The sequence below is a fragment of the Channa argus genome, chromosome 2 (assembly GCF_033026475.1).
Source record: "Channa argus isolate prfri chromosome 2, Channa argus male v1.0, whole genome shotgun sequence".
NCBI classification, from domain to species: Eukaryota; Metazoa; Chordata; class Actinopteri; order Anabantiformes; family Channidae; genus Channa; species Channa argus.
Window position 1 is genome coordinate 5873178 of NC_090198.1, and position 26282 is coordinate 5899459.

Sequence of the window (26282 nt, forward strand, 5' to 3'; positions counted from 1 at the left end):
AATGATGCATTTATTGTAAAGATTAACAGCTTTATTTAAAGAAAAAAAAAATAGAAAATTTCTGCTCTTCCACACGTGTAGAACATTCACTACTCTTCTCTCAACATTTATGGATCCTGTGCTCAGTGATGGCCTGAGCTGAATAACGCAAAGCAAAAACTTGGTTGGTGCTCTCATTCTCCTTCTCACTCTGCTTCTTAAGCTCCCTGCCCCCCTTTGGATGCTCGCAGGTTATGGTACAGGTGGCTGATTGGCACAAGTCTATCTGTAAGAGACTTCTCATTGTTTCGCATTGACCCACGTGTTTTGTTTGTCTGCCTCCTATTTATTTTTCATTTCCGGTGCTTACACAAGCTCAAGAAATCATTGCCAAAGCCTCTGCCTTAAATGTAATCTCTGTCATTAGTTTATGTTGCTGAAGTTCACAAATGATAAGACGAACAACAACAAACCCAGTTAGGAACATGGTAGATAGATTGCTGAAAGGTTTAGAAACTGCAAAAATAAGGAAGTTTGCGCGACATTGGCATTTTACAAGTTCAAACAAAAATCGAAGAAAAGACTCGGCTTAATTAGCATTAATGCCCCTTCATTAATTTGAGGTGTCATAAAGTCATATTTGGCACAATTTCATGGAACTTTGCTTTATTTCTTACTTTTTAGTCACAGAGCAGCCCCTGTGTTGTCAAATTAAAGTCTTTGCCGTGCTGTGAGGTCTCAGGGCTTCACATTCCAAACACTGAAAGGTTCTTTGCACACCGAACTTTGTAGACCCATATAGAAAATTAGTTTGAAAAAAAAAAAGATTTTCTTTTTCTAACTTGTAATGAACACAATAAAGAGAACTAAAAATAAATCGATAGAAATCGTTAATAACTTACCAAAGAATATATCAATTTGAGCCTCACAGTATAATTTTAGGGTTATATTGTTTACAATCACCACTTTCCAAGATGAGGCATTTTAATAAGCGTCTGTCTCTGCACATAGTAACACACGTGCACATTAACACAGATGCACATGCAAACACAAACACGTATGGTCTGTGTGTCTCTTTGAGTTGCCAGATAAGAAAACATGACATTATCTTCTTGGTATGTCTGTGGATACACACATGCATTTCTGTCAGTGTTTGTGTGAGCACATGGTGTGTGCAGTCAAAATGCTAATGGCATATCTGTCTTGACCTTTTACTTCTTTGTTGATGCCTGGTGTTTTTTTTTTGTTTTTTTTTCTAATAAATACCTCGCTGATAGCCTGGGATGTGTAATTACGGCACCACAGCAACATACTGCCTCTTTATTAGTTTTCTGACGATGGCCTTCCTCGTCACCGCTGAGTGCTGTGTGTGCTTTCCTGTGTATGAGGCTATGTTGTCCTGTTTGCACAGCTGAATTCTAAAGTACACTAACCGTCCTCATGCTGCTATTCACAGACATAAAGACAATGGATTGAGTGTGTGATGTTGCTTCTATTTATATGTCAGTTTAGCTCAACAATAGTCATAATAACCACAGTATCACCACTTCTTATCCAGTTATTCATCGACGAGAACTTCTTAGAAATGCTCTCCAGGGATTCATAAATGGATCATATCCTGTCCGACACACAAATGAAAATAGGATGGAGGGATTTAACCAGCGGGTACCTGAGTGTGCAGTATTACTTCAACAAATACGACACCGGATCAAGGGAGGATTCACATCAGGTTTTCTCAAGCAGGATTTCCTGCACACAATATGCGTGTTAACATTTACAATGCAAAAATGGGAGCAGGATTCCAGCGTTTGTTGCATCACCGGTGCGGAGGGAAAATGCATGTCAAAAAGGTCTCTGTGAATATGTAATGGGATCGAGCTCTGCACCAGCTTGGCGTTTGTCGATAAAAATCACACTCCCAAGGTTCAACTCCGGGGATTAGGGTGGAGGCCGTTTGATCTTGGTGGTTTTGCATAAAAATCACAAGTCTCCTGAATTCTGTAGCAAAGGAGCTGAGTTGGCTAATTGGGAGGTGCTGCCGCTTGCCGGGGTGGACTTACACTGGAGTTTCATGCAGTGTCCTCAAGATGCCTTTGACAATGCTGCAATTACAGTAAAGTCAGAGTGCTGGCTTAATGATGCTTTCAGAGTGAAGGAGAATAGTGCGGTGTTTTGAGTCATACAGCAATTGATGCACTGTAACCAGGCTTTCAATACAACAAACTCACAGACGCACTGTCACTACTGTGCACTTCTGAGCACAAATAGCAACTTATCACAATCGCAGCAGGCAATCGAACAGGAAACCAAACTTATCCATCATCAGATAGCAGCTGTGGTCAGGCCACAGCATATGAAAGTGTAGCATAAAATGCTGTGAGCTGCATCCGGTGTCCCCTGTGTCCACATTGGATACATGTGCGCCTAAGCAGCCAGCGCAGCAAAAGTGGAGAGGGGTGTGCCGGTTACGGAACATAATTGCTACTAATGACCATTAGGAGTTTGGTTTTCATCCTCCAGGGGCTGTGGAAAAGGCCTTTCGTCTTATCAGTTGATTAGAAGCAAATAGTCGGGGCTGGATCCTGCATATTAAGTAAACGGGGGGCTAAAATGGTGTTACTTTATCAGGAAAAAGCCTAATGGAGCGGCAGGGAGCTTATCCTCTGCTAACGCCTGAGCTGCAACGAATGGACAACGGCTCACAAACTTCCACACCACTTGTGAAATAAAAGTAGCATTTTTTTTTTTTTTCATCCCCACCAGTTGAAAAAAAAAACAAAAAAAAACAACAACAACAACAAAAAAATTGCTCCATCAGCCAGTGGACGTAGTTCACTCTCCTTTTTAGTACAGACCTTTGTGCTGCTCTGTACTACAGGCACTTACGCTTTTTCTAGCAGCAGTGCTGGTTTCCAACTGTCAGCGATGGCAGCAAAGTTGTTTTTTTTCCTCTCCATGGATTCATTTGCATTATGCAAATGAACAATTGATATGGATCTTCTCCCCTCCGATGAACATTTTGCACAGCAATTTGCCAAGCAAGTAATTACTTATTGACAGAATGATATTACACAGGAAATTGTTGTATAAAATGGCAAACTCATTTCATTGAAGTGGTGGCAAAAAAAATAAATAATAATATGAATAACAATAATAAAATTAAAAATCATCCGTTATATGGACATGAGTTATGGAGGCCAGCGCTGATCCCGCCTGCTCTCACTGGGCTCTCTTCACCACCACCTGTGGTTGCACTCTGGGCTCATTGCTTTGCATTTTAATTAATTCCAAACATTATTAAGGATACAAATTCACTGTTTCACTCCACTGCGTCCCGCAATGTAGTTGAGCTGCAGAAATATCAGTAATTATCCATATTGTGATGGAATATTTAAGCTGTTTGTGTAACCTGCATGTCACATTGTGTCTTGACTAGTGATAAAGCTTTTCTTTTCTTTTTTTTTCTTTTTTTTTCTGTTCTTATCGTGGTGAAACAGAAGAGTTGGAAAATAGTGTGAAAACAAAACAAATGTCTAAAAGTGATAAACGTGCAGAAACAGATCCATCGATGGCAGCGACTGGATGCAAAGTGAAATGTGAAATAGAGATAAGTCACTTTTAAATACGCAGCGGGTTTGTTAACATTGTTCACAGTACAGCCATGCTTAGTGTTTTTCAACAGAAGATTCCCTCTGTTGAATTATAAATCAAAGACTGGATTCAAAAAGTGTATAAATGCATTTATTTTTTCATGTATTTTAAGTCCAGTTTTCAAGTCTTCGGCAACATCAAAGCAGCCACAAACACAGCGCATCAACACTCTGACCTCTGGCAAACATGAGTCACCCATGTCAATAAAGCAATTAATGTCAGTCCAGCACGATCATTGGTCAGATGCAGAAACACTAGACTTCTCTTTAATTATCTCATTTTGAATGATCTATCTCCTGTCCTGCGTCCTTTTGTCTTTCTCCACCCTAATTGCAGAAGGAAAATAATTTCCCAGTGCATTGATGCTGTTTGTGTCAGCGCCATTCCTCCTCTAATATCCAGCATCCCAAGAGATTGGCACCTGGAGGAAAACACAGAAGGGGGAAAGAAAAAAAAAAAAGAGTTTGGGGGGGGGGGGGGAGCGGTGTGCAGCTGCATTTTCTTCCTCAGTAATCGAATCCCTCAAAAGGGGTCCATTTTTCTTCATCTCTCCAGGTCCACAGGACCTTTAAACAGAGCAAGGCACCAAAAGAAGCCGCCATAGAACACAATTATAATTCCAATATAGTCTTGTAAAGAAAATGTAAACAGATAGCCAGGCTGCAAAGCTGCCCCCATTTTCCCTGAAGACTGGTAATAAAGTAGAAAAGATGTAATACTGGAAGAGGCTTTTTACCCCCTGTCCTTTTCTCACTCCAGAAATTGAAAAGTGTGGCTCTCTGCAATGACGCTGTAGAAGAGGGGGATGCTCTGAGATTTATGAGAGATTTAAAGAGGAGATGGAGGAAGAGGGGGAGGTTTTTACCAGAGGCGTTAATGCGGTTTTGCAAATGAAGTCTAATGCATAAGTATTGATACGAATAAATGGGCCTCTGCAGTGCTGGTAGAACCTCTCTTTCTAGTGCTTTGTGTGTTTTGTCGCAGGCTTTTCATGTGAGAGCTGCTCGAGACTCTGACAGGCTGCTGCCCCTCTCAACAAATGTGAACATAACAAACAAATGGAAAAGTTTTCGTTTTTTGATTTGATTTCGCAAAATCTGACACTTTTATCTCGTTCTATAGTTTCCTCCTTTTTTTTTTTTTAGAAAAAAATGTGCCCCTCCCCCCACTGTCTTGGGAGGGGTGGGGGGAGCGCTTGTTTGGTGCCTGATTCATTTTTTGTCATTTCTGCTTTGGTTTATTCTCTTGGAATGCAGAGAAAGCAGCATTAGGCTGCTTATGATCATTTTCCTGGCAGCGGTTGCAACTGTCCTAATAATTATCACTGCTAGTGGAAGGTGGTCGGGCACACGGCTCAGGGACGTGCGTGTGTGTGTGTGTGTGTGTGTGTTTTTTGTTGTTTTTGTAGTTGTTGCACATATTCCGCCATCGCTTATCTTTTAGATGTCAGAAACTGGTGTAAAGTGTCACGTGAGATCAAGACCGTGCACTTTTTAAGGGGGTGTTTGGCCAGAGCCGCTCGACGTTATGGTGTTTTGTGAGCCATAAGGGCCACGAGTTAAAATCTTGTGTTTGTGCCGAGCAAAGTTACTCTCTTTGCTTGGGAGAAGAGGCTGCTGAAGACAACTGGTGTGATGATTGTGACTGGCCATGCAGTTCCCCACTGAGTGCAAATCACAGGAAGAAAGTGAGAGGCATGGATGTTTGTACTTGTAGGAGCATGCATGTATGATACGTGTGTCCCCTTCTTGTTGTCTCTGTGTGTGTATGTAGGTGTGTGTGCATGTGTGTGTGTGTGTGAATGCCTGCCCTGGCCAAGATTCAGTAAGGCCCAGCAGGCTGGGAAAGTGTGGAGGAGGGGTGTGTGACAGTTTAGTGTGAGGAGGGGAAATGGCATGGTGCTGCTAAAGCTAGTCATCCGTCTGTTGTGACACCCAGCGTGCATGGAAGATGTCCCCAGGACTCAGCAAGGCAGAGAGGAAGTGTGGTCGTGCAGAGGAGTGGGCGGCAGAGTGGAAGTGTCATCCTCGCTGTAAGTGTCACTCTGTCTGTGGTTCCCTGTCTGTCTGTCGCACATGGACGCTGTATTTTCCACTTCACACTCACTTTCGCTTTCCAACCGTTTGACCACCAAAATGCACAAACCCTTTTCTACTTATTCACTTATTTATTTCATCCCGTTCAATTTTGTCTTAACTTTTTCACCTTAGCTGAATTTTTCACATTAGCTGAATGTAATTCAGTAAATTGGATTTCTGCTTGCCAAGGAGTCATAATACTACACATTGCCCATACTGTAAGCAAGCTGTGGAGAAGGGATCGGCAACAAGACAACAACTATTCCTTGAAGGCCACCCTGCATCGTACCCAGGGGTATAGAGTTGGGGTCGTAGAATGCATTTTCACCTACTTGGCAAACAAGGAGACCCAGTTTGAGGATGATTATTGTTTGTTCAGTCTTTTGATTTTTATCACCACCACCAAAAAAAACAAAACAATAATTAGAATTATATATTGGAGCAGCAACAATGTTGATAAAGAGGTGACTTTTGGAGGACTTTGGTCGGACTAAAAGGCAAAACAGGAAGTGGTAGCTGAAGATCAGGTTTCCTGACTATCATCAGCGAAATATGTGCCAACAACATGAAAAGATCATCAAGTTGTTGCTGGGTGCCCACTCCTCAACATGACTGGATAGGTAACTACCTGCACTAGTACTTTTTAATAACTAAGGTGGACAAATTGCTTAATCTGAATTAGTTGTCATGACCTTTAAGAGTTTTCTTTTATTTTTCCTTTAAATTATTGATTAGGCAAAACCCTGGACAGAATTTGTGTGTGTGTGTGTGTGTGTGTGTGTGTGTGGTGGGGTTGTCTCCTCCTCCTTCCGTTTCTGTAGCTCAGTGTTTTCGATTGTTGTAGAAATGTGTTGCGTTACCACTGTATCCTACAGTTTTTTTTCTTTTTTTTTTTTTTTTACAAATCATACAGCTTTCCGTTGTTTTATTTTCAGTCTAAAAATAAAATGGCATTTCCTCTCCTCTCGTCCATTCTTCCGCTCCGTCTCTGTGTGCTGCTGGCCGCCTTGGCTGGCTGAGCCTGCTTGCTTGCTGGTTTGCCTGGTGTCGCTGTGACAAGAGCGGGACTCAAACTCTGCGGCGCTTACACAGATACAGCCCCGTCTTTGATGAAACTGAATCAAAAGTATCGATCTCATTGCACTGGTATCCATCAATATCTATACCACTGTTGGTATCGATATTATCGATGTTTCGATTCATAAGCCCATCACTAACCTGCAAGCTGTGATGCACTGCTGACACCTTTCAATCATGGTCAAGTGTTTCCTATTCTGATCACTGGTGGATGATTTTAGCTGGTGGAAGAAGTACAAATAATTCCTTCAGCCTGGAGAATACTTACAGTATTTCATTTCATTACACGTGTTCGTGGTTGCCCCCCCCCCCCCTCCTCCCCATTACTCCAACACAGCCACACGTTCATTAATGTTGCTACCTTCAGTTGTAAGTCTCTCACAGTGGGGGGCCAAGTCGGGAGAAGGAGGAAGACAAAGAGAGACTGAGGGGGGAGCCGGAGTAACAACTCCTGGCTGCCACGTGTGGTCATGTGCCTCCAGTGCGCAGACAAGCTGCACACACCGTGTGAGTGACAGCATCAAAGTGCATCTGCATGCTCTGGGGAATTCTCCTAACTTTGTGATTTCTTCACAATTAAAGTGGGTGCACGAATGGAGCCGCATGCTGGGATGATTCCTTCCTCCTTTAGTTTTTTTTTTTTTTTTTCTGTAATTTCTCCCTCCCTTTTTTTTTTTTTTCTCGCATAAACAAGATGAGTGCTTCTCCCGTTCGCTTGTTTTGTTTGTGTACATTATTTCACAACCCTCAGGAGGCCCAGAGGAAGTGAGGGAGAATTTAAAAAAAAAAATAAAAAAAAAATGTGGGGGAAAGAAAGAAAGAGCTGAGGGGTGAAAATGTAGAAAAGAGACTATGACAACGGCTGCTGAGGGCGGAAGACGGAGCTGGTGAGCACTGTATTTTCACACCATTACTGTTTGCAGAGCATTTTAGCTCCCTGTGTGACTACAATATGTCAGACAAAGAAAAACAAAATGTGCTGCAGCATAAAAAGCTCTTTTTGGAGTACAAGAGTATGACCAAGGCAATCGTGACTGATCAGCAAACAAACACGACTTAATTGATTTCTCAAGCTTAAGGACTTTGCTGTAGCTTGTCTCTGCTCAGTGGTGTTTCCTCAGTGTCTGTATTCAAGCTACTACATATTTTCTAATAAATATTTAAAGTCCTGAACACTCTTCCAAATCATTTATTTTTGAAGAAAGACAAAAAAATAAATAAATTAATAAATAAAAACCTCAAGAAGGATAAAAATGTATTTGTCAGATTTATACTTTCTATCTCTGTTTCCCTCCCTCCCATTGGCGGATTGGCTACTCAAGTGCTGTTTCCTGTCAAGGGAACTGCAAAACTCTGCACGAGCCAGAATGATGGAAATTACTTTTCTGGCTTCTCTGCGTGGCGCTTGTCTCAGGCCAGGAGCGTATTTCAAATGTAATTGAGTTTGGTATGTTTCACAAAGGCAAAATGGTGTGTTCTTGACAAAATGATGCACACTATTTCACTTTTGGATATGCTGCCAAACTTTTAGCACAGCTAGAGTATATTTGCCTTGTTTGTGTGACTCCAGAGCTATCCTCTATTTGGCTTTGATGTTATTAGGACCCGAGGTCAGAGGGAGGATTCTGGCAGTCGCTCGCAGCATCACACTCGACAGCAACCTCTGGGAACTCACCAAATTCGATTTCTTTTACTACCAGCCTAATGACAATGTAGACCTCACCGAGGGAATGCAAAGTTAAACCTGTATTTGCCACATGTTTGTTATTAATCCCATGACGTTGTTTGTGGTTTGCATTCACCCGTACTGACAATTCAGGTCAATAGGTTCCGCCACCAGACTCCTGTGTGCGTGTGTGTGTGTGTAAGCATTTTTTTTTGCCAGCATCTGGAGCAACTAAATGGATATTGGAAGCTGTTGGCTGAGCCGAAAGAATGTTGGACAATAGTTGAGATTGATGAGTGTTTGGGCGCTTTCCCTGTGACCCCACCGCATCTGGCAGGAACAAAGTCATGCAGGTGTGACAGCCAGCATCCATCTACCAGTCAGCTGTACAAGGGGAGGGTGCATTTGTACGGGGACACACACAAACAGGCAAGCACTGGCACAAACGCATACACACACCAAAGCCTATGTTTTCCGCACATTTTAGCGAGCGAGGACACACACACAGACACACCAGCCACACACACTGAGACACACATACTGAGTGCCTTCCTGGCAAGCTTCACTGTGTGTCTTTCCAGGAAGGAGTCGTTTTGCGATGCTGACTTCCTTCAAATGTCTGCAAGCTTTCATGTCTTATTATGGGAGACAAATGGCATGTCATACCAAAGCCGCGTCCCGTCTCGTTAGCTCCGGACATGACAACCAACGCAACACATTTCATTTAATTGTGTCCCTCTTTCTGTGACTAAAAATGGGGAAAACAGCCACACATGTTTTTCAGCACGGAGATTTTTGGTTTCAGTTACAGTAAATAATAAATACTGTTGTGAAATTGGGTTCCGGCCACATGGACATCAGAAAAAAAAGCTTATATCACCTCTTTTTTTTAAAAGAAACTTTATGTTTTTCATAATTAATTGATCTTCGTATTCCATATAAGCTATCAAGTAACATTTCTGCACAGAAACAAAAGCCCTGGATCCTTTGTTTTCTAGTGGAAAGAGTTTCTACCAAACTGTAAACAGGGTTATGGCGACTTTGTCTTTGAAAAAAACACACATATACATGTATATTTAATCACAGACTCACAGTGGATGTTGCAATCTCTTTTTTGTATGGTACATCATATGGTACATACATATTTTAAAATGTACAAAATATATCTGTTGTTGAGCCACAATGTCCATTTTATTATTATCTATATTTTTATTTTTAGTTATATGTAAAAGTAAGGTAATTAAAATGTTCCCAAATAACACACTTCTTTTCCATTTCCATTTTATTCGAGGTAGCAGTGCGACTCACAGCTGTGGGTTAAGGATAAAGAGAAACTGTGTGCGGCTTGTGGTCACTTCACACTCTCCACACATTTATTAAGAGACCCAACAATCTTTATCTAACTTTACTCAAATGTGTTTTTTTTTACCTAAACTTAACCGCACACAGGACTCTGGAGTCAAATTCAGGTCTGTGGTACCATGGTTGTGCAATTTGTACCCCCACCATGTAACATAATCAGCCACTGATTACGTTCCCCATAAAAAACATAATCACAGTCGAAGTTGAGCTGCACAGGAACAAAACTTTGAGTTGACAACTGTGTTCTGGAAATTGTTCCTAAAGATCTGTTTTTTCTTCGCAGAGATGCAATTGTTTGTAATAATAAATTGCCGTGTTCATCACAAACAAAACTTTCTTTTTGTAGAATATAGAGATAGATTTCTACAGCCTAGACACACGTAACCAACACTATTTCACTATTCACTATCAACACCACTGAAAGTGATTTGTATTTTATAAAGTGTCTCTTAAGAAGCCTTCAAAAATAAAAGGCATATTAGCAAATACTCTCGTTCCAAACTATGCAGATAAATACCTCGGTCTGACCTGTGCGCTGTTTCAGGAGGATGCTGACATTTAAGGAGCAGGGTCTGAGCACAGTCATGCAGCTTACTCTTTGCCAGTAAAAGCATCTCTCGGCCGGGTGGTCAACGCCACCATTGTTAGAGTGCCTTACTGCGACAAGCCCCAGGGTACTGGCTCCATCTCCCATCAGCCCCCACCCACAGTACTCACCCACTATCAGCGTCACCACTCTCCTCTCCATCGTTGGCATGGAAAATCCCCCCCCATGAGCCTCTTCTCTGATGTAAATCACAGGTAGGGGAAATGTGAGCCCGGCTGATGCACCGGCACTGTGCCGTGAAATCTCTGTTGACATTACCGACGGGCTATTCCAGAAAAAGACACAGAGCGCGAGCGGGAGAGGAGGAAGAGAGTGATAAAGAGGGAAAGGGAGCGAAAGAGAGAGAAATGCGAGGAGACGTGAGCATTTCAGGGAGTCACTTTTTTACTTTCGTACTTTCTGACTTGCCGTCTTTTCTTTGTCTCCCAGGTGATTGACTGAACTCAGTGGGCTGTGTGCTTTCATCCCCAGTCTCTTATTGAGATTTGGTGTGCTTAATATTTATATATATAGATATATATATATAGTGTTGTTTTTTTTTTCTGTGTTTCACTGGTCTTAAAAAAGTCCCTTTAATTCAGCCGCTGGATCTTACAGCACCAATACCCCCTAGGCCTAACCTGTTTTCTTACTTTTCTTCAAGTAACCTTTTAACAGACAAAGATTGATTTTTTTTTTTCCCCAGCTCTGGTAGCTTTGTTATATGATCACAAGAAGTGGAAAGATACTGTAAAGATAACTTGGAAATGAAATGACGGTAACAAGGGAATCAGGGAAATGGGATACAAGAGCCAATTCCCATGACCACTCCCCCTTCTCCGAGCCTCGGAGTGAAGCGTAAATGACTTTTACTTTAGTGTATGAAAATATTTAGTTGTAACTCATCTCAAGTGAATTCTTCCAGGGGAGCTTTCATATTCAGTTCTTTTGCTGCTTCCTGGTTTTTGGTAACGGAGTCCTGCAACAAGAAGTCGTCCTGTTTAGCCAAAGGATATAATTTCATAAGCAAGACAGGTTTTGGATTCTGTTCTAATATTTATGAGGAAGGCTGAAGGACTAAAAGGAATGTGGTAACACACCTGGTGGTGGACACCTGTGTTGGCTTAGGGAAAGAATAAAAGGAACATCTCTGTCCTCTGTGTAAGACAACAGGGTTAACAGGGTGTCCTCTCTGTTGTCTACTTTTTCTCTGCTGCTAGTTCCTTTGTTGTCCCCCCCCTCGACTCTCTCCCTCCGTCTGCGGGTCTGTGTTCCAGACATAGTATGAAACACGTATAATGGCATCATGACTCACAGACGGAGTGCTTGTGCTTGTAGCTGCCGTCCACTCCAAGGTGATCTGACATCTTAAAGCGATGCTCTGCGCAATTGCACATTCACTCAGACAAGCGTGTTGACGTCGCTGCCTAGCCAAAGGACCCCTCCTGTACCCCCCCCCCTCCCTCACTCCCCTCTTACCAGTCTGAAGCTGGCTGCCAAGTGCTTCCGCGAAGAGGATGGCTTAATTGTTTCTGCCACAGCCATGCCTCTCCTTCATTTTTCTCTCTTTCCTTCCTAATCCCAGGGACGGGAAAATGGAGCTGTTATTTGCATGTCTAATGATACTCGATATCACAGGCCTCTCAAAGGAGAAGGCACAGATGATTATTAATATAGGCAATGAAGCCCTCATTTATACCACCTTTTGTTCTCAGGACTGAGCAAATACCACTTTCCAATACCTGCCTTCTGAACTCTCTATCCCATCGAGAGATGTGCTGCCTTCGAATGTGGACAAAGTACATGCGAAACCTTTGGGGGTCTCTCTTTATGTCTGGACACTGACATACACAAAAAAAAGAGATATATGAAGTGAAAATAATGCCATTAATAATACTATTTTTAGATGTTTTACACATACGGGCCTTTTTATATTTGCAGCAGATGGTATCACTCCATAACTTGCTCAAGAAACGTCTATCGCGGTCTCCTGATTTTGCATTCCAAGTTACACCCATCTGACCTGAGTGATCGCCTGCATTTATTGAACATTAATAATTAATATAATAATGCTATAGCCTGCAGTGCTGTATTAATGAAGCAGCTACTGTAGAGACTTGCTATAAGACAAACAAAAGTGCTTAGCCAGAGCTGTCAGAGCCCATTATTCAAGCTCCCTATATAAAAAAAACTTATTGTATACCTGCAGGAAATTTCAGCAGCAGAAATGTAGGCCTTTCCAGCAGTGGCAGCTGGCATTGAAACTGGATAATTTGCAAGGTTTCTCAGGTTGAGAACAATGACTTTGACAGCTTGAACAGGCGCTGTGGAGCACATCTGCATTTTTTCCCAAGGAATAAGCCCAAAAAAAGGCCCTGGCTCAGCATGACTTCCAATTATAGAAATTTGTGCATGTTTCTATAGACGAAATATATATGTGTGATGTGTGTGTGTGTGTGTGTGTGTGTGTGTGTATATATATATATATATATACACACACACACACACATATATTTAATCACAGACTCACAGTGGATGTTGCAATCACCTTTTTGTACGGTACATTATATGGTACATACATATTTCAAAATGTACAAAGTGTATCTGTTGCTTTTATATATTTTTTTTAGGTACTTAGAGCCACAATGTCCATCTATGCACTTTTGATCTGCTACACTTTCTTACCCTTCTGCTCACTGCACAGTGCTTCAGATACTTAATAGTTGTAGGTCGTCATGGAATTGCTGTAAATTTACTCATCAAACGTTGCTCAGAAACATTCTCAAGCGAATATCTCTGCACTGTCAACTCTGTTCAAAGAGTCTGAGAAAAAGACAAAACAAACCAACAAGTATGACATGGGGTATTATGGCAAAGACTATGAGTGTTGATGTGCATATACGTTTGTGGCTAGAGTGGAATGGAGCTAAACCTCATCAGCTCTATCACATATTGAAAGACAGATGCCGTCCGTATAATTCGTTTTTTACAGGTTTCTTATTTACATTTTGCACATGCAAATACCGCATGGCCTCAAATGAAGAAGTATCAAACACTATCAAACACTGGTAAGTTTCTGGAGCTTGATGAATGAGGCCCACTCATGATTCCTGTGGATGATTGCTTTCCAATAACATAAAATCAGATAGTATCTGAAGCTATTAACATATTTTCAGTTAAGATGGTTAGTTTTCCTAGCTATTGTTAAGGCCACGAGAATAGTTTGTGAGTGTGTGTGTGTGTGTGTGTGTGTGTGTGTGTGTGTGTGTGTGTGTGTGTGTGTGAAATGGTAGAGCCTCATCTACTTAAAACTGTGATAGTAATCATAAAAATGTTGAAACATCTTTAAATGTCTAAAGGTTCATATTTCTACCATGACATACATGTTTTACTTTGCACCATCAGTGTGCACATAAATAAAACCCTGAAAACGAGACTCACATAGATGTAGTCATATGGCAAAAGTGCAATTAATAACTACATTTCCCATCCGTATCACAGTACTTTTAACACAGTTTCTTAGGATTCTCTTCGTCTGCTTTTCCAAACATGAGCTCCGACACCTCCACCATCAAGCTCACCAGTCAGCATGTGGTGTTTGTGACATTTAACAAGATCGTAGGATCCATGTTTGACAGATGAGTTTGTGATCCACATCAACACTCATTTAGTCAGTGGGTAAAGTATGAAGTCTGCGAGAGAGTGAAAGAAAGAGGGCGGGAGGAGGGAGGGAGGGAGGGAGGGAGGGAGGGAGGGAGGGAGGGGAGTAAAATGTTGAAATATGAATTACAGACCCGAGCAGCACCATCTGGACCGAGAAAACACACATCATAGTGGAGAGCCGGCACATTGAATTAGACTTGCTACGGGATCCATCTGCACCTCATGAAATCAATCTCATTCCTTGATTTGATTAGGTCAGCCGTACAGAAGAAAGAGAAAACTGTTGTGGTCCTTCATTAAGCTTGTTTTGTTTTGCACCCCTCCGCTCTCACCCACCTTCAGCATGCTGTGTATACTGATGAGTTTGAGGCCCACAGGTAGGGTAATGACAGTAGTTGAGGTTAATGCTAAAAAATCTCCCTCTATTTAACACGCAGCATGTGCACCACAGCCCCTGTAGCTGAGCTCATTTACACTTTTTCACTGGTGTCTCTTTATTGTTTTGAACATTTCTCTCTCTCTTTTTTTTTTCTTTTTTTCTAATATTTGTTTGCTTTGCACAAATTACAGCTTTCTCTTGCAAAAGCTTAATTGTACCCGCAAACAGCTCTTCAGAGGACATATGTGGAGCTGCCATGAATCAGAGAAATGCATCATAGCAGAAGTTGTGTATTTGTTTAATTTACCTGTGTGTTGTGGCGTTGAGGGCTGCATCGGGCACACACCAATGAACAGGCTGATTGTCTAATGCACTCTTGTTCTAACAACAGAGTGTAATGAGCAGGGGATAAAATCTATACTGAACATTGCTTGCATACAATAGGTCATTCTTGAAGTGTGAGCCAGTGTTCAACAGCCTGAATGCATTTCACTTTCTTTTTCTCTCTCCCTCTATCACAGTGACAGACACACCCTTCCATGATTAAAATGCGTCCACACTCACAAACAAAAGGCTTTTCATGGGTGGCTAAATCTAATTGTGTTTGCCTCTTGTACTGAAGGTATCTGCTTTGAGTCATTCTCCAGAAGCAATAACATGGCAGTGAATGCAACACGTTGTGCCATTGCTCAAAGTGCAAGGATGGACACGTAGTACATTAGCCCTGATTGACCTCAGTGCAGATTGCACACAAATCCTGCACAAATTGTCTCTCTGGGTCTTTTTTTTTTTTTTTTTGTCTAGTTAATTCATGATTGTCCAAGGGGAAAATAAAACAGAATGGAAGCTTGCAGGGGATTCAGTTCACTGTCCAATAAAAGAAGAAAATAAAAGCAGTGTGGAGAAGGTGTAACACTGGGAGGTTCTGTGTTGATTGTAATTACTGTACTTTTCTGAGTGGAGATGGCTTCAATTACAAGCCGTCACCTTTGCTTGTCGGCGGGTCATGACACTATCTCTTCTCCATTGTCTCTTTAAAGGAAGAGCTTCTTCAATCATATTACATTAACAGGAAAATATGCAAGCCACTCGTGGCCCCTTTTTGCATCCACAAACACTGTGTTTGACCTCTTGGATGAGAAATATTGATTATTGCTCTATTGCAGCGGATGCTCAATAACGGCCATGGATTCAATTCCTTTGTGGCAAAGCAAAAGAAAATAAAGAGTTTAATTCTAAGTGAGCTGCTAGGAAAATCTATATTTGTTCACATGAATCCGAACTGTATACTCACCGAAACACCTTTGAATTTTGCCTCTTCTTTGGTTATGAAATATTGAGGACCTTTAATATTTCTGAATGGTACATTTCATTTCTAACATTCCAGCACAGCGGATGTTCATTATATGCTTTTCTCCACTAAAGTCTGTTGTGGTTCACACCAGAAGGGAACTTTTCTGTCCAATTTGATAAAACGCTACGTGCCACGAGACAGACTGGAGGGAAAATGTTCCCAAGAATAGCTAAGTGTATCATATATCATGCATAGCACCATCTGCTCCTTACATTCAAAATGTTATTGCAATATTTAGAATTACAGATTATTCATGTAGGTGTAATTAACAGAGTTGAATTCCAACAAATGAAGAGGAAGTTACAATTAATTTCCAGACATGTTTGAGCAGAATCTTTCTGGAGTCACTATTTAGGCTACAGTTGCCCTAAGGCAACTGTAGCCTAAGGTGTACAGATGGAAAAAAAAAAAAAATGGTGGCTCTAATTTTACCAGTTTTGGCAATGAATTAGCCTCATGTTGATCCCTGATTGCAATATGAAGCCATCTTCAATGAATTCTTTCGATTTTTCATGTGAGACTGGGTCACTTTGACGAGATGAGAAGAACTGGGCCATAATAACCGACTGAGCTGAAGTAGGAAAAAGGTCAACATCTGGCTCGTACAAAAGGTGCTGTGTAAACTATACAGCACACACTGCATGGCCTTAGGGTGCCCCATACATTTTACACAACAACATGCAATCTATTGCATACTTAATGGGGAACATGACATTTCCCCCTAGTACCATTGCAGGGTATGATTGTGCATCCTTGGTTAAACAAACCTGTCATCTTCACCACATCAGGATGACAATAAACATGATATTTAGAGCCCAGAAATGCATTGTACAGCACAGTGTCATGCTGTTCTGTGTGTCTGACCAGTTTACATCATTTTTACACTCAGTGTCAGTGAATGTTACATCATGAACTGTATTATACTGTAAACCTCAGTGGCAAAAAGAAAATGTCCAGAAGGAAATGTTGTACATTTGATTCTGCTACATTTATCTCAAAGCTAGTTAGCGGCTACTTGAAGCTACAGTTAGTCATTGAATATTATTAATAATAATAATAATAATAATAATGGTAGAAATGTGCGCCAAAATTCAATTCAACTTTATTTATATAGCGCCAATTCACAACAAAGTCATCTCTGGGCACTTTACAGAATAAAGTCAAGATTATAAAGATGTATAGAGACAACCCAACAAATCCCCCTTGAACAAGCCCTAGGCAACAGTGGAGAGGAAAAACTCCCTTTAATGGACGAAACCTCCAGCAGAACCAGGCTCAGGGTGGACGACCATCTGCCTCGACCGACTGAATGCATCCTAAGCCTCTAGTCTGTCAGCTTTGCGTCAATATCCTCAAACTGTTGAGTGAGGCTCACTTTTTTTTAACCAATCAGAGAATTTCAACCATATTTGGTGTCGGGCTAGCGTTAGCTAAAGTTAGATAGTGTATAGCTTTACAAATTGCCCTGTTTTTGGCCATTGCCCATCGCCACAGCATGAGAAGCAGAAAGACAAATCCATACCAATAACCCAGTGAACCTTGGCCAAGAGCAACAAATAAAGTTAAAGAACTGCACTTGCATTATACTTTCCAACTGAGAGCAAGAAAAAAGTGCTTGGCAAAGCTTTTCTTTCGCCAGTGCACACACTTAACACAATAAAATTACAGGCACTGGCCCACTCATCTGGAGGGACCTGCAGTCCTGTGTTTTGTTTGAGGACATTTCAGCTCGTGACCCCGAGGAACTGAGCCTCAAGTATCATCCCTGCGAAACTTACCACAGCTACCAGTGTCCCACTGGTGAGTTAACGTAGAACAATATCAATCAGCAAATAAGCAGAAATTTAAAAAAAAAAATGACAATATGTCAAACTACTCCAGATAACTGCATATTCACATGTGTCTGCAAGAATGCTTTTTGCAATCCCTGTAAAATCAAGAAAAAGTGTCATTTTAACCTAGTGTATTAAACAGACGCACTTTTATTTACAGTACACCACAAAGGACGGTGAATAAAAAAAGTTTCATTCATGGTAAAGTTCAGTGCATTTAATAATCTGAAACATAATTATTTTTATCATTAGAAACACCTCCACAATCACATTCCGAATCAATTCCCCCTCTTGCTCCCATAAAAGGGGGTTGAAAAGTCACAGTTCCCCCACCACTGTACAAATGAGATTTGGTTTGAAAGGCCAGGATGTGCTCTGCATACGACTTAATGCTACGTGGTTACTGAAGTGCAAAAAGAGAGACAAGTGTCCTCTACACATAAGCAGTATAGCTGGGCCCTCTTGTCGTGTATTAGGGGTTAGTTTTTTCACCTCTACAAATATCTTAGATTACTTCATTTGTACAACATTTGGATGCTTAAAGAAGTAAAAGGATGATATATTTCACAAAAAAAATGTACGTAGAGGCCCCGGAATGTACAGTAGGACTGAATTATTAACTGAACTGTATATGGAGCAGTCAACAGAATCAGCTACAGCAACACCCTGCTGCTTACACAAAGTTGCATCAGAACCAAGGATCTAATATTGTCATATATAAAAACCTATCAGTCAAAGTGGCCATTTTTCTGCAGAGTGGGTATTTTTAATAGCTTATGTGTATTTTGCAGAGAACACTTCTGTACTTAGGTCAAATTTGGAACGAGGCACGTGCAGTTTTTGTTTGACTCCTGTGAAGTAGTTCTTCTTCAACCACTGATAAAAGTGTGCATGCATATCTGACTGAATTTAAATAAAGACTCATCTCTGACCCTCACCAAGGACTAACAGAGGCAGAATGCGCAGAAGACAGTGCGCCGCACTGTGTATGGTCTCCTACTGCAGACAGTAGTTGATGAGCTACATCACAGTGACAGCATCCCCTCCCTCTCCTTCTCCACTCCTACTGGTACATGAATAGGAGGAGCACATGTCCTATCTACCATTTGCCCTGACAGGGAGCAAAATCATTAGTTCCCTCTGTGGAGCTACATTTAAAAATGTGAAACCCAAGCTCCACACAATGGCAGGGCGGGGTGGCGGGTGGTTAGTGGGGGTGGAAGTGGAATCTCTAGAATCTTCCTCATTAGGACACAGTGATTGTTCAAGTGATTGCTGTAAAAGCTCATCTTCAGCAGGGACTGACATATTTCCTCCTCCGCTGACAGGATAAGCAGTCCCATGCAGCTCCTGATTGGGAGTTGTGGTTAGCAAATGGAGGTATGTATGTGTGTGTGTGTGCATAGGTCTGTGCACCGAGCACTGGCGCGAAGCAGAAAGCGCAGCAAAGCACTGGCACAGGATAATTTCTTCAGTCAGGCAAGGAAGGCTCCCTTCATCGTTCTGAACGGCAGCTTCAAAATATATGGACGTCTGTCTTTTTCAGCAGGAAGAGAAGAGCGAATAGGGCGAAGAGTCGTAATAAGTTTCCCAGCCTGTGTGCACACGCTGCACTCACCGATGGCATTATTACTTCTTTATGATTCATTCAGTAAAGTCATTGTTTACTGCTGTTTGCAAGTGGCATTAACCTATATATGAATACTGCCAGGCGTGTAGCAGTATTAGTTGTCCAAAGGTTTTTCTACTCCCTTGCAAGCAGGGAAGATGGAGTACTGTATTGATAGTGTTACTAGTCAAATCAAAAAAATCAATCTCTGTTGGGAATTTTGTATCTGTGTGTTATAGCACATCATCATCACGACTACAGCATGTTGTTATCCACTATCCGCCTTTTTCCAGAATGCCAAAGTCAATGTCAGTGATTGTTGGTGCTGTTTTAGTTGCCCAGGCAACTCAGTTAATGACAGGGACGCGCGACAGACTTTATTTTCTTACCCCTCTTCGGTAATTGTACTCTGTGATGACCATTTGTGCACTCCACTGTGAAGGCTGTCTAAGAAGTGGGCGACCAGGGCATTCAGAGGGAGACATCAGTGGTAAGAAATGCAGCTGGTTAAAGCCATCTCGCCTCAACTTTCAAGGAATGTGGAAGAAAAAGTGGCAAAGTGATGGCTGAATGCTTGGCTTTTTCACCTTGTTCAACTGAAAGCACATGGAGTGCCATTTTTTCCATTTTGTAAAGTAGAAGATTTATTCCCAAGCCCATGATTTTTTTTTTCAGTTTTCAGCTGGAATGCAGATTGTCTACTCTGCACAGACAGCCACACAATGTAGCAACATAATGAAATTGTCAACTGTGCCATTTTACAACTGTCCAGAACAAGACAAATCAATACCCTTTAAGAAAAAACCAAGGTGCACTGAGGAGGCCTGTTCTGCACTGTCGTCCTGTTGGCTTTGTTTTCTTTGCACTTAAATGCTACAATTTCACAGATTTTATTCTCAACACCCTATCTTTGCATAGGTGCAGCATTCGAAAACAGACAGCCTGTCCGTGACCAGGCGATCCGTTGCTAATCCTCAGTGGACGTGCGCTCAGTGCTTGTGGTTCGTACGTGACCCTCATCTTTGATTCTCTAGTTTTACAAAGCACTGCACTGAAAGTCCCCCGGCCATTACGTGTGGATTATAAGTGGAAATCACCAATCAATTTGCGGATTTTTCAATGGTCGAGCAGTCGCGTCAGTTCACATTCAACAGCACATTTAGTCTGCATTGTTGCTTCACTCTTAAAATGTGTTGATAGATATACTTTACAGCTCTATAAGCCATATCTGCAATTGTCTATTGAAATTATGTTTCTGAACAAACACAAATGAAAATTTGTGTGGCGAATATAATTAGAACCCCATTATATTTTCTTTTATCATCATTAAGATGTGTGAACACTTAATATAAATGGCAGGTGACAACATGCATTGACACTGACACTGTGTTAATGTATTGACCATGTCAAGAAAATGTTCACAGACAACGAAGAAGAATCCGACCTTGCAAATTGTTGTCTGGATTATTAGAGGAAAAGAAAATTACCAATAACTTCATACACAATGTGTTTATTAACATTCGTTCAAAACCATAACCAATGTGCCTTTTTGTTTAAACATAACCACACTTTGAACTCTGCAGTAAAACTCAGGCCTAAATGTTGATTTTTCACATTGCTTTAAGTTCTTTTGTTTGTTTTCTTTCCATTTTTAAAATCTATTTTTCCACCTTCCTTATTTCTAATTGGGTATGGATTACACTTACTTATAGTTTTACTGCTCACATTTGTTCTGTTATTATGTTGTTAGTCACTAGTGAGCATTATTGAATTGCACTGACCTGTACAAAACAAGCTACACAAATAAATCTATTGATTCATTATTAGTGGATGAATGAAACCAATGGTGCTGATTGAACCACATTAATACAATAAATACAATACATTCAGTTTTGAATGATGGCATGTAAGCATTTGTGAAAAAAAGGGAACTTGGCCAAAACCTGGGGATGAGGAAACCATGTGGTCAGAATATTTCATTGGTATGTGTTTCCAAGAGCAGGAGTGAGTCCCAGTGCTCAAAATACTCAAATTTATTCTGACCTTTACCACTGGATATATTTAGACATTTCTATTTTTTTCCCTGAAGTCCATACATTTTTATATGGCAGATCTCAGCTGGCAATATTAGCGACAGGTGCAAATGTGAGTGATGTATGGCACAAACCAAAAACTCAAATAGTCAGTGAGGGAAACACAGACGTGTGTACGGTCGTATAGAATTACACGCGAGAAATCACACATAGGGATAAAAAAAAAAAAAAAAAAACACAACAATGACAGCCCATCATTAATTTGAGCTCATTTACGGAGTTTCTCAGTGTGCAGGATGTTGCGAGGCATTTGTGTTAATGAGCTACATCATTCATGTGAAATGATGGCACAATTAGGAAAACAAAAGTGCAAGGTGTGACAATTTAAGTGAATGTGCTTTGTCAGTGTCTGCAAACAACACCTCGGAGACAGCATATGCATAAAAGCCAACTTATAAAAACATTGTGGGGGGGAGGGAGGGAGGGAGTGGGGGGGGGGGGGGGGGGGGGGGGGTGTTAGAGGTCAGGATTTTCAACGACATATTTGTACGTTGCTATTCTGCACCCTAACCGTTCTCCCGTGGGAATCGCTGCTGAAATACTGTGTCAGGAAATCAAATTAAAGTTGCTGAATGCAGATGGTTTTGATGCGTGCCAGCGTGCCCATGTTTAGTGTGTGTGTGTGTGTGTGTTTGCGAACACTGAAACTGAAAATAAGAGAGTTTTCTGCCGTGTCACAGCTGCACTGAGCATTGTTGGATTTGTAAATGCTCAACCCTGTGCCACTCACTTCCCCTGGGAATCTCGCTCACCTTGGGGATCAAGAGGCTTATATAAAAGGTGACTTACAGAACAAGAAGTGCTCTCTTTGTTTACAGTATGTGAATAAAAGTTTTTAGCTCCCCCCCCCCCGACCCCCCACCCCATGTCAAAACACCAGCGTTTCTCTGTTTCTCTGACCTTTTTTCTTTCCGCACCGCTGTATCTCCTGTCCTAGCAATTTACCTCTTTAACTAGAAACAGGCAGAAGGCTTTTGCCGGTTCTTCTGGCCGCAGATGTTTTAAGGGCCCTATGTAGCATTGTCAGACTCATTAGTTATACTCAGCCGACGCAATGAGTGGGAGCCGACCACTCACCCCAGCACGTAATTCAGCTTTAGTGAACTAATGAAACTGTAATTACAAAAATAATGAGGAACATGCAGTATCGTCCAATAACTTTGGGGCAGTTATTTGTGAGCATGAATCACCATGCACAGAATTTCCTCTTTAATTTTTTATGGATTCTGATAGTCTTTTCTCGCCATGTTATGGAATTCACAGTCACAGCAATTCTAGCTTCTTCGTCCGGTGAATTTCAGACTGTTGGGAGCAATATCCCCCCACAACGTGTGTTTGTATGATGCATTTGCAATATATAACGAGAACTAATATAGACTAAGGTCCATTTTCTGTGCTACTTATAAAGTTATTGTCCCCAGTGGATCTCATTTAGCAAAGTGTAGGCTTTGTTGAGCCACATTTAGTATCAGTGCTACACAAAGCTCAGCAGCAAAAACAGAACATCACAGTCATATTGTGCACTTATCTGCATTTACATGGCAAGAATTTTAAGAATCTGCTGAGCATATCAAGTTGCATTCATTAAATCGCCATTTGCACACTGGGATCAAACTGTGCACTCTTTTTGCACCTTTTAACTGTGTTTATTAATTTTTTTTTCTTTTCCATTTGATTGCAGCTACACACAGACTTGGATGTGGGCAGCAAGAACATCAAGTACGTCCTAGCAGGTGAGGGGGCAGGCACCATCTTCGCCATCAATGAGCTAACAGGAGACATCCACGCCATGAAGAGGCTGGACCGCGAAGAGAAGGCTGAGTACACGCTCACGGCCCAGGTCATTAATGCCGACACGGATGAGCCCTTGGAGCCGCCGTCTGAGTTCATCATCAAAGTCCAGGACATAAATGACAATCCACCGATGTTCATTGAAGGCCCGTACCGAGCCTCTGTTCCAGAAATGTCCCCTGTTGGTGAGTCACAATAGACAACAGACTTCATTTCTGGTCTCGGCCGCACACAGCAGCCTAATCAGTGTGTGAGATTTCCGAGACGGCAGATCTCTAATGGGCTATTGCATAAAAATAATGAGTGAATAAGAACAAGCGGAAATGAGTGGGCCTATTTACATGCTTGCCTGCTATGTGTATCTCTGCAAATGAAAATACAGAAAAGAAAGATGAATCAAATCAATAGAACTTCACCTATAGCCCAGTGTGGTGTCAATGTCATCACACACTTGGCAACACCACCAAATGCCAATGCAGCATTCTCTACAAAACAGTGCACTCACAACGAAGTCCAACCAATACTATGCAAAACATGAGCCAAATATTTTTTATGTTGTTAAATTAAAATATTCTCGCCCAAGTGGCAAGCACAAGAAGGAAACGCTATTTTCCACTCTGTATGAGTCAAAGGCCATATTGTCTCATGATGTGGACCACTTGGAAACATGTAGAATCTTTATTGCTTTCTTTTACATTTTCTTATGTGCAGTCAGTTATTTGATATGCTGTAAGATAGTGATTGGCAAAATCAAATATTTATGGACAGATTAGAAAGCTTAGACCATAATATTTAATACTCCAACAAGAACTGTGGAAAAGGCAAAGCACAAGCCACTGTGGACCCACTCATTTTGCACCAAAGGCTTTTAGAATTGTGCATTTGACCTTTGGAAGTCTGTGCATGGGCAGTTTTTATTTCAAGATACAAGCATCATTTCACTACAATCGCTTAAGAAGCGAAAGAAGTCAAACTACCGCACATGAATGGTTTGCATCTATACACGCAGACTGTTAGCAGTGCACACACATGCCACTTAGCTCGACAACGCTGACTGATACCAACGTCCACAAACTACCATTCTTCAAGCCCCCACCAAGTGGTACACAGACCATCGCAAACACTTTTCATTTCACGGTGTGCAAATATATTCATATATTCACATTCTTATTCCAGCCATGCATTTAAATGACTACAGTGTGATGATCACATAATTCAAATGTATAACTTATCTAAGATAAGCAGGAGCCTGTGAGTGGATCAGCACAATGTTTTTTTTTTTTTTTTTCTTCAGGGAAGCTTCACGACTGACCCCAGAGTGTTGTAGAAAATGGTTCTATCCATAGCAAGAAAGAGATCAGAGTGTGTCTTTATGCCATATTGACACTGAAGGAGCTCAGCAAGGGTGCTGAGGTCTGTTGTTGGTCGCTACGCGCTTGTTATTATGTTTCCTCATCGAGCTTCCTCTTGTTACCTGTCACGAAGCTGACATAACATGCTAGGGCAGATGGTGTTGGAGTATGTAATGGAATCTGTTTGGTGAATCCCATCTGTAGGGGCACATCCTTTTTGTCAGTTCTTTGAGCTAACAGTGATTTGGCTTCAGCTTCTCATGATTACTGTAACAGATTCCTATTAGTTGCTGCTGCTGCTGCTGCTGCTGCTGCTGTTGTTGTGGCAGGAGCAAAAAGGGACAAAACACGCTGCCAAAGAATCCATGTAAACACAGAAAGAAAAAAAAAACAGTGAACTCTTATTGTCTGAACTCTGTTACTTGATCCCTGCTGCTGCATTGTTTTGGATCTCAGTTGAAATGTACTGTAGCTCTCTAAGGGTTTTGTCAGTGCAGTGCAGGGACAGGCGCAGTGAAGGGGTAGAGAGTAAAGTGGTAGTTGACAGCACTCTGTGATTTGCCAGTAGGAATAATGCATAAGAAATAGAAATCGGCGTCTCTTTGTTGATTGTTGTTCCCTTTTGTCACTAGTGATTAATTAAACATTCACGAACGCTCAGTTGTTTGCTTGAAAGGCTTTTCTTTTAGCAACTAGTTTTCCTCTTGTTAAGTTTTCATGTGCTGCGGCATTACGGGAAGAATCAGACGCCCCGGACAAACAAATACTAAGTCATTCATCTCTCTCGCTTCATATTCATAAATCACTGGTTTCTTTACGGTGGCGTTTCATCTTTATCATGCTGAAATTAGAATTTATGTCGGATGCGGTGGATTACTGCAAGTGTGCTGAGCAGTGGGTAACTAATAAAGTCCGCAGGAAAAGAAGCAGAAAAAAATAAACCGATGTTGCCAAGGCAAAATCTGCTCAGCAACGAGAAACTGGAAAGCATTAAAAAGTAATTACGGCACGTGCAATGAGACGCGGCATTACGTCTGGCATTGAGTTCAGACTGAGTGCTGAGTGTGCTGATGTGTTCTTGCGTAGCGCGAGCCCACCTGCGTCAAATAATCAGAAATCTAATCCGCACCATAACAGGCTGGTTCTTCTGATGATGTTATCCACTAAACAAGGCTGTTGTCAGTTTCACTCCAGCCCTCATCAGTGTCTTACCAGCTCCTCGCTTATCAAGAGTGTATCCATACGTTATCAGCGAGGCCAGCGACAAATATCAACACCCACCTTTTATCCGTCAAGGACTATGGCTAGATGAACCCCCCTCCCCCCTCATTGAATGTCACCATCCCCCATAGGAAGTGATTCCCACAGCCGGATGAGATATGTGACATGGGCCACAAAGGTTGCCATGTTTCCTGTGTGCGGAGGTGCACAGAGGTTAATGGGATATGAAGGAGAAAGACCTTTTGTTCTTCCTTTAAAAGGGCCACTTGGATAAGATGTGTGGCTTTCTGTGACTTTTCTCTGACTTTCATTTTCCTGAATAGACAATGCAGGCGACCACTGGTTTAATTGTACAGTGGATCCACTTTCAATGTACAGTGCAACAATAAGACAAAGCAGAGCGCAAATGTGATGTCTGTGCTGCAGGAGCGACACTTAGTCAGATTATGATTTGTTCTTATGCGTCGAAGATGCCAAGACAAGTCATCTTGCAGTGGAGACTCCTTTGGTTGCACGGGTGTTACTATGTGATGCGGTAGAAGGGAAAAAATATGTATCCAAGATATTTAGCATGTGTTCTGAAAGCTTC

At 41.5% G+C, this 26282-nt stretch overlaps 1 protein-coding gene across 3 annotated transcripts in view; it reads left to right on the forward strand.

Annotated features, from left to right (window-relative positions):
• cdh8 (cadherin 8) overlaps nucleotides 1-26282 on the forward strand; it is a 93827-nt gene that overhangs the window by 14503 nt on the left and 53042 nt on the right. For all 3 annotated transcript variants that reach the window (XM_067495000.1, XM_067495002.1, XM_067495001.1), the window contains one exon: nucleotides 23011-23305. In XM_067495000.1, the coding sequence (XP_067351101.1) occupies nucleotides 23011-23305 (295 nt within the window). The remainder of the gene's footprint in view (nucleotides 1-23010; nucleotides 23306-26282) is intronic.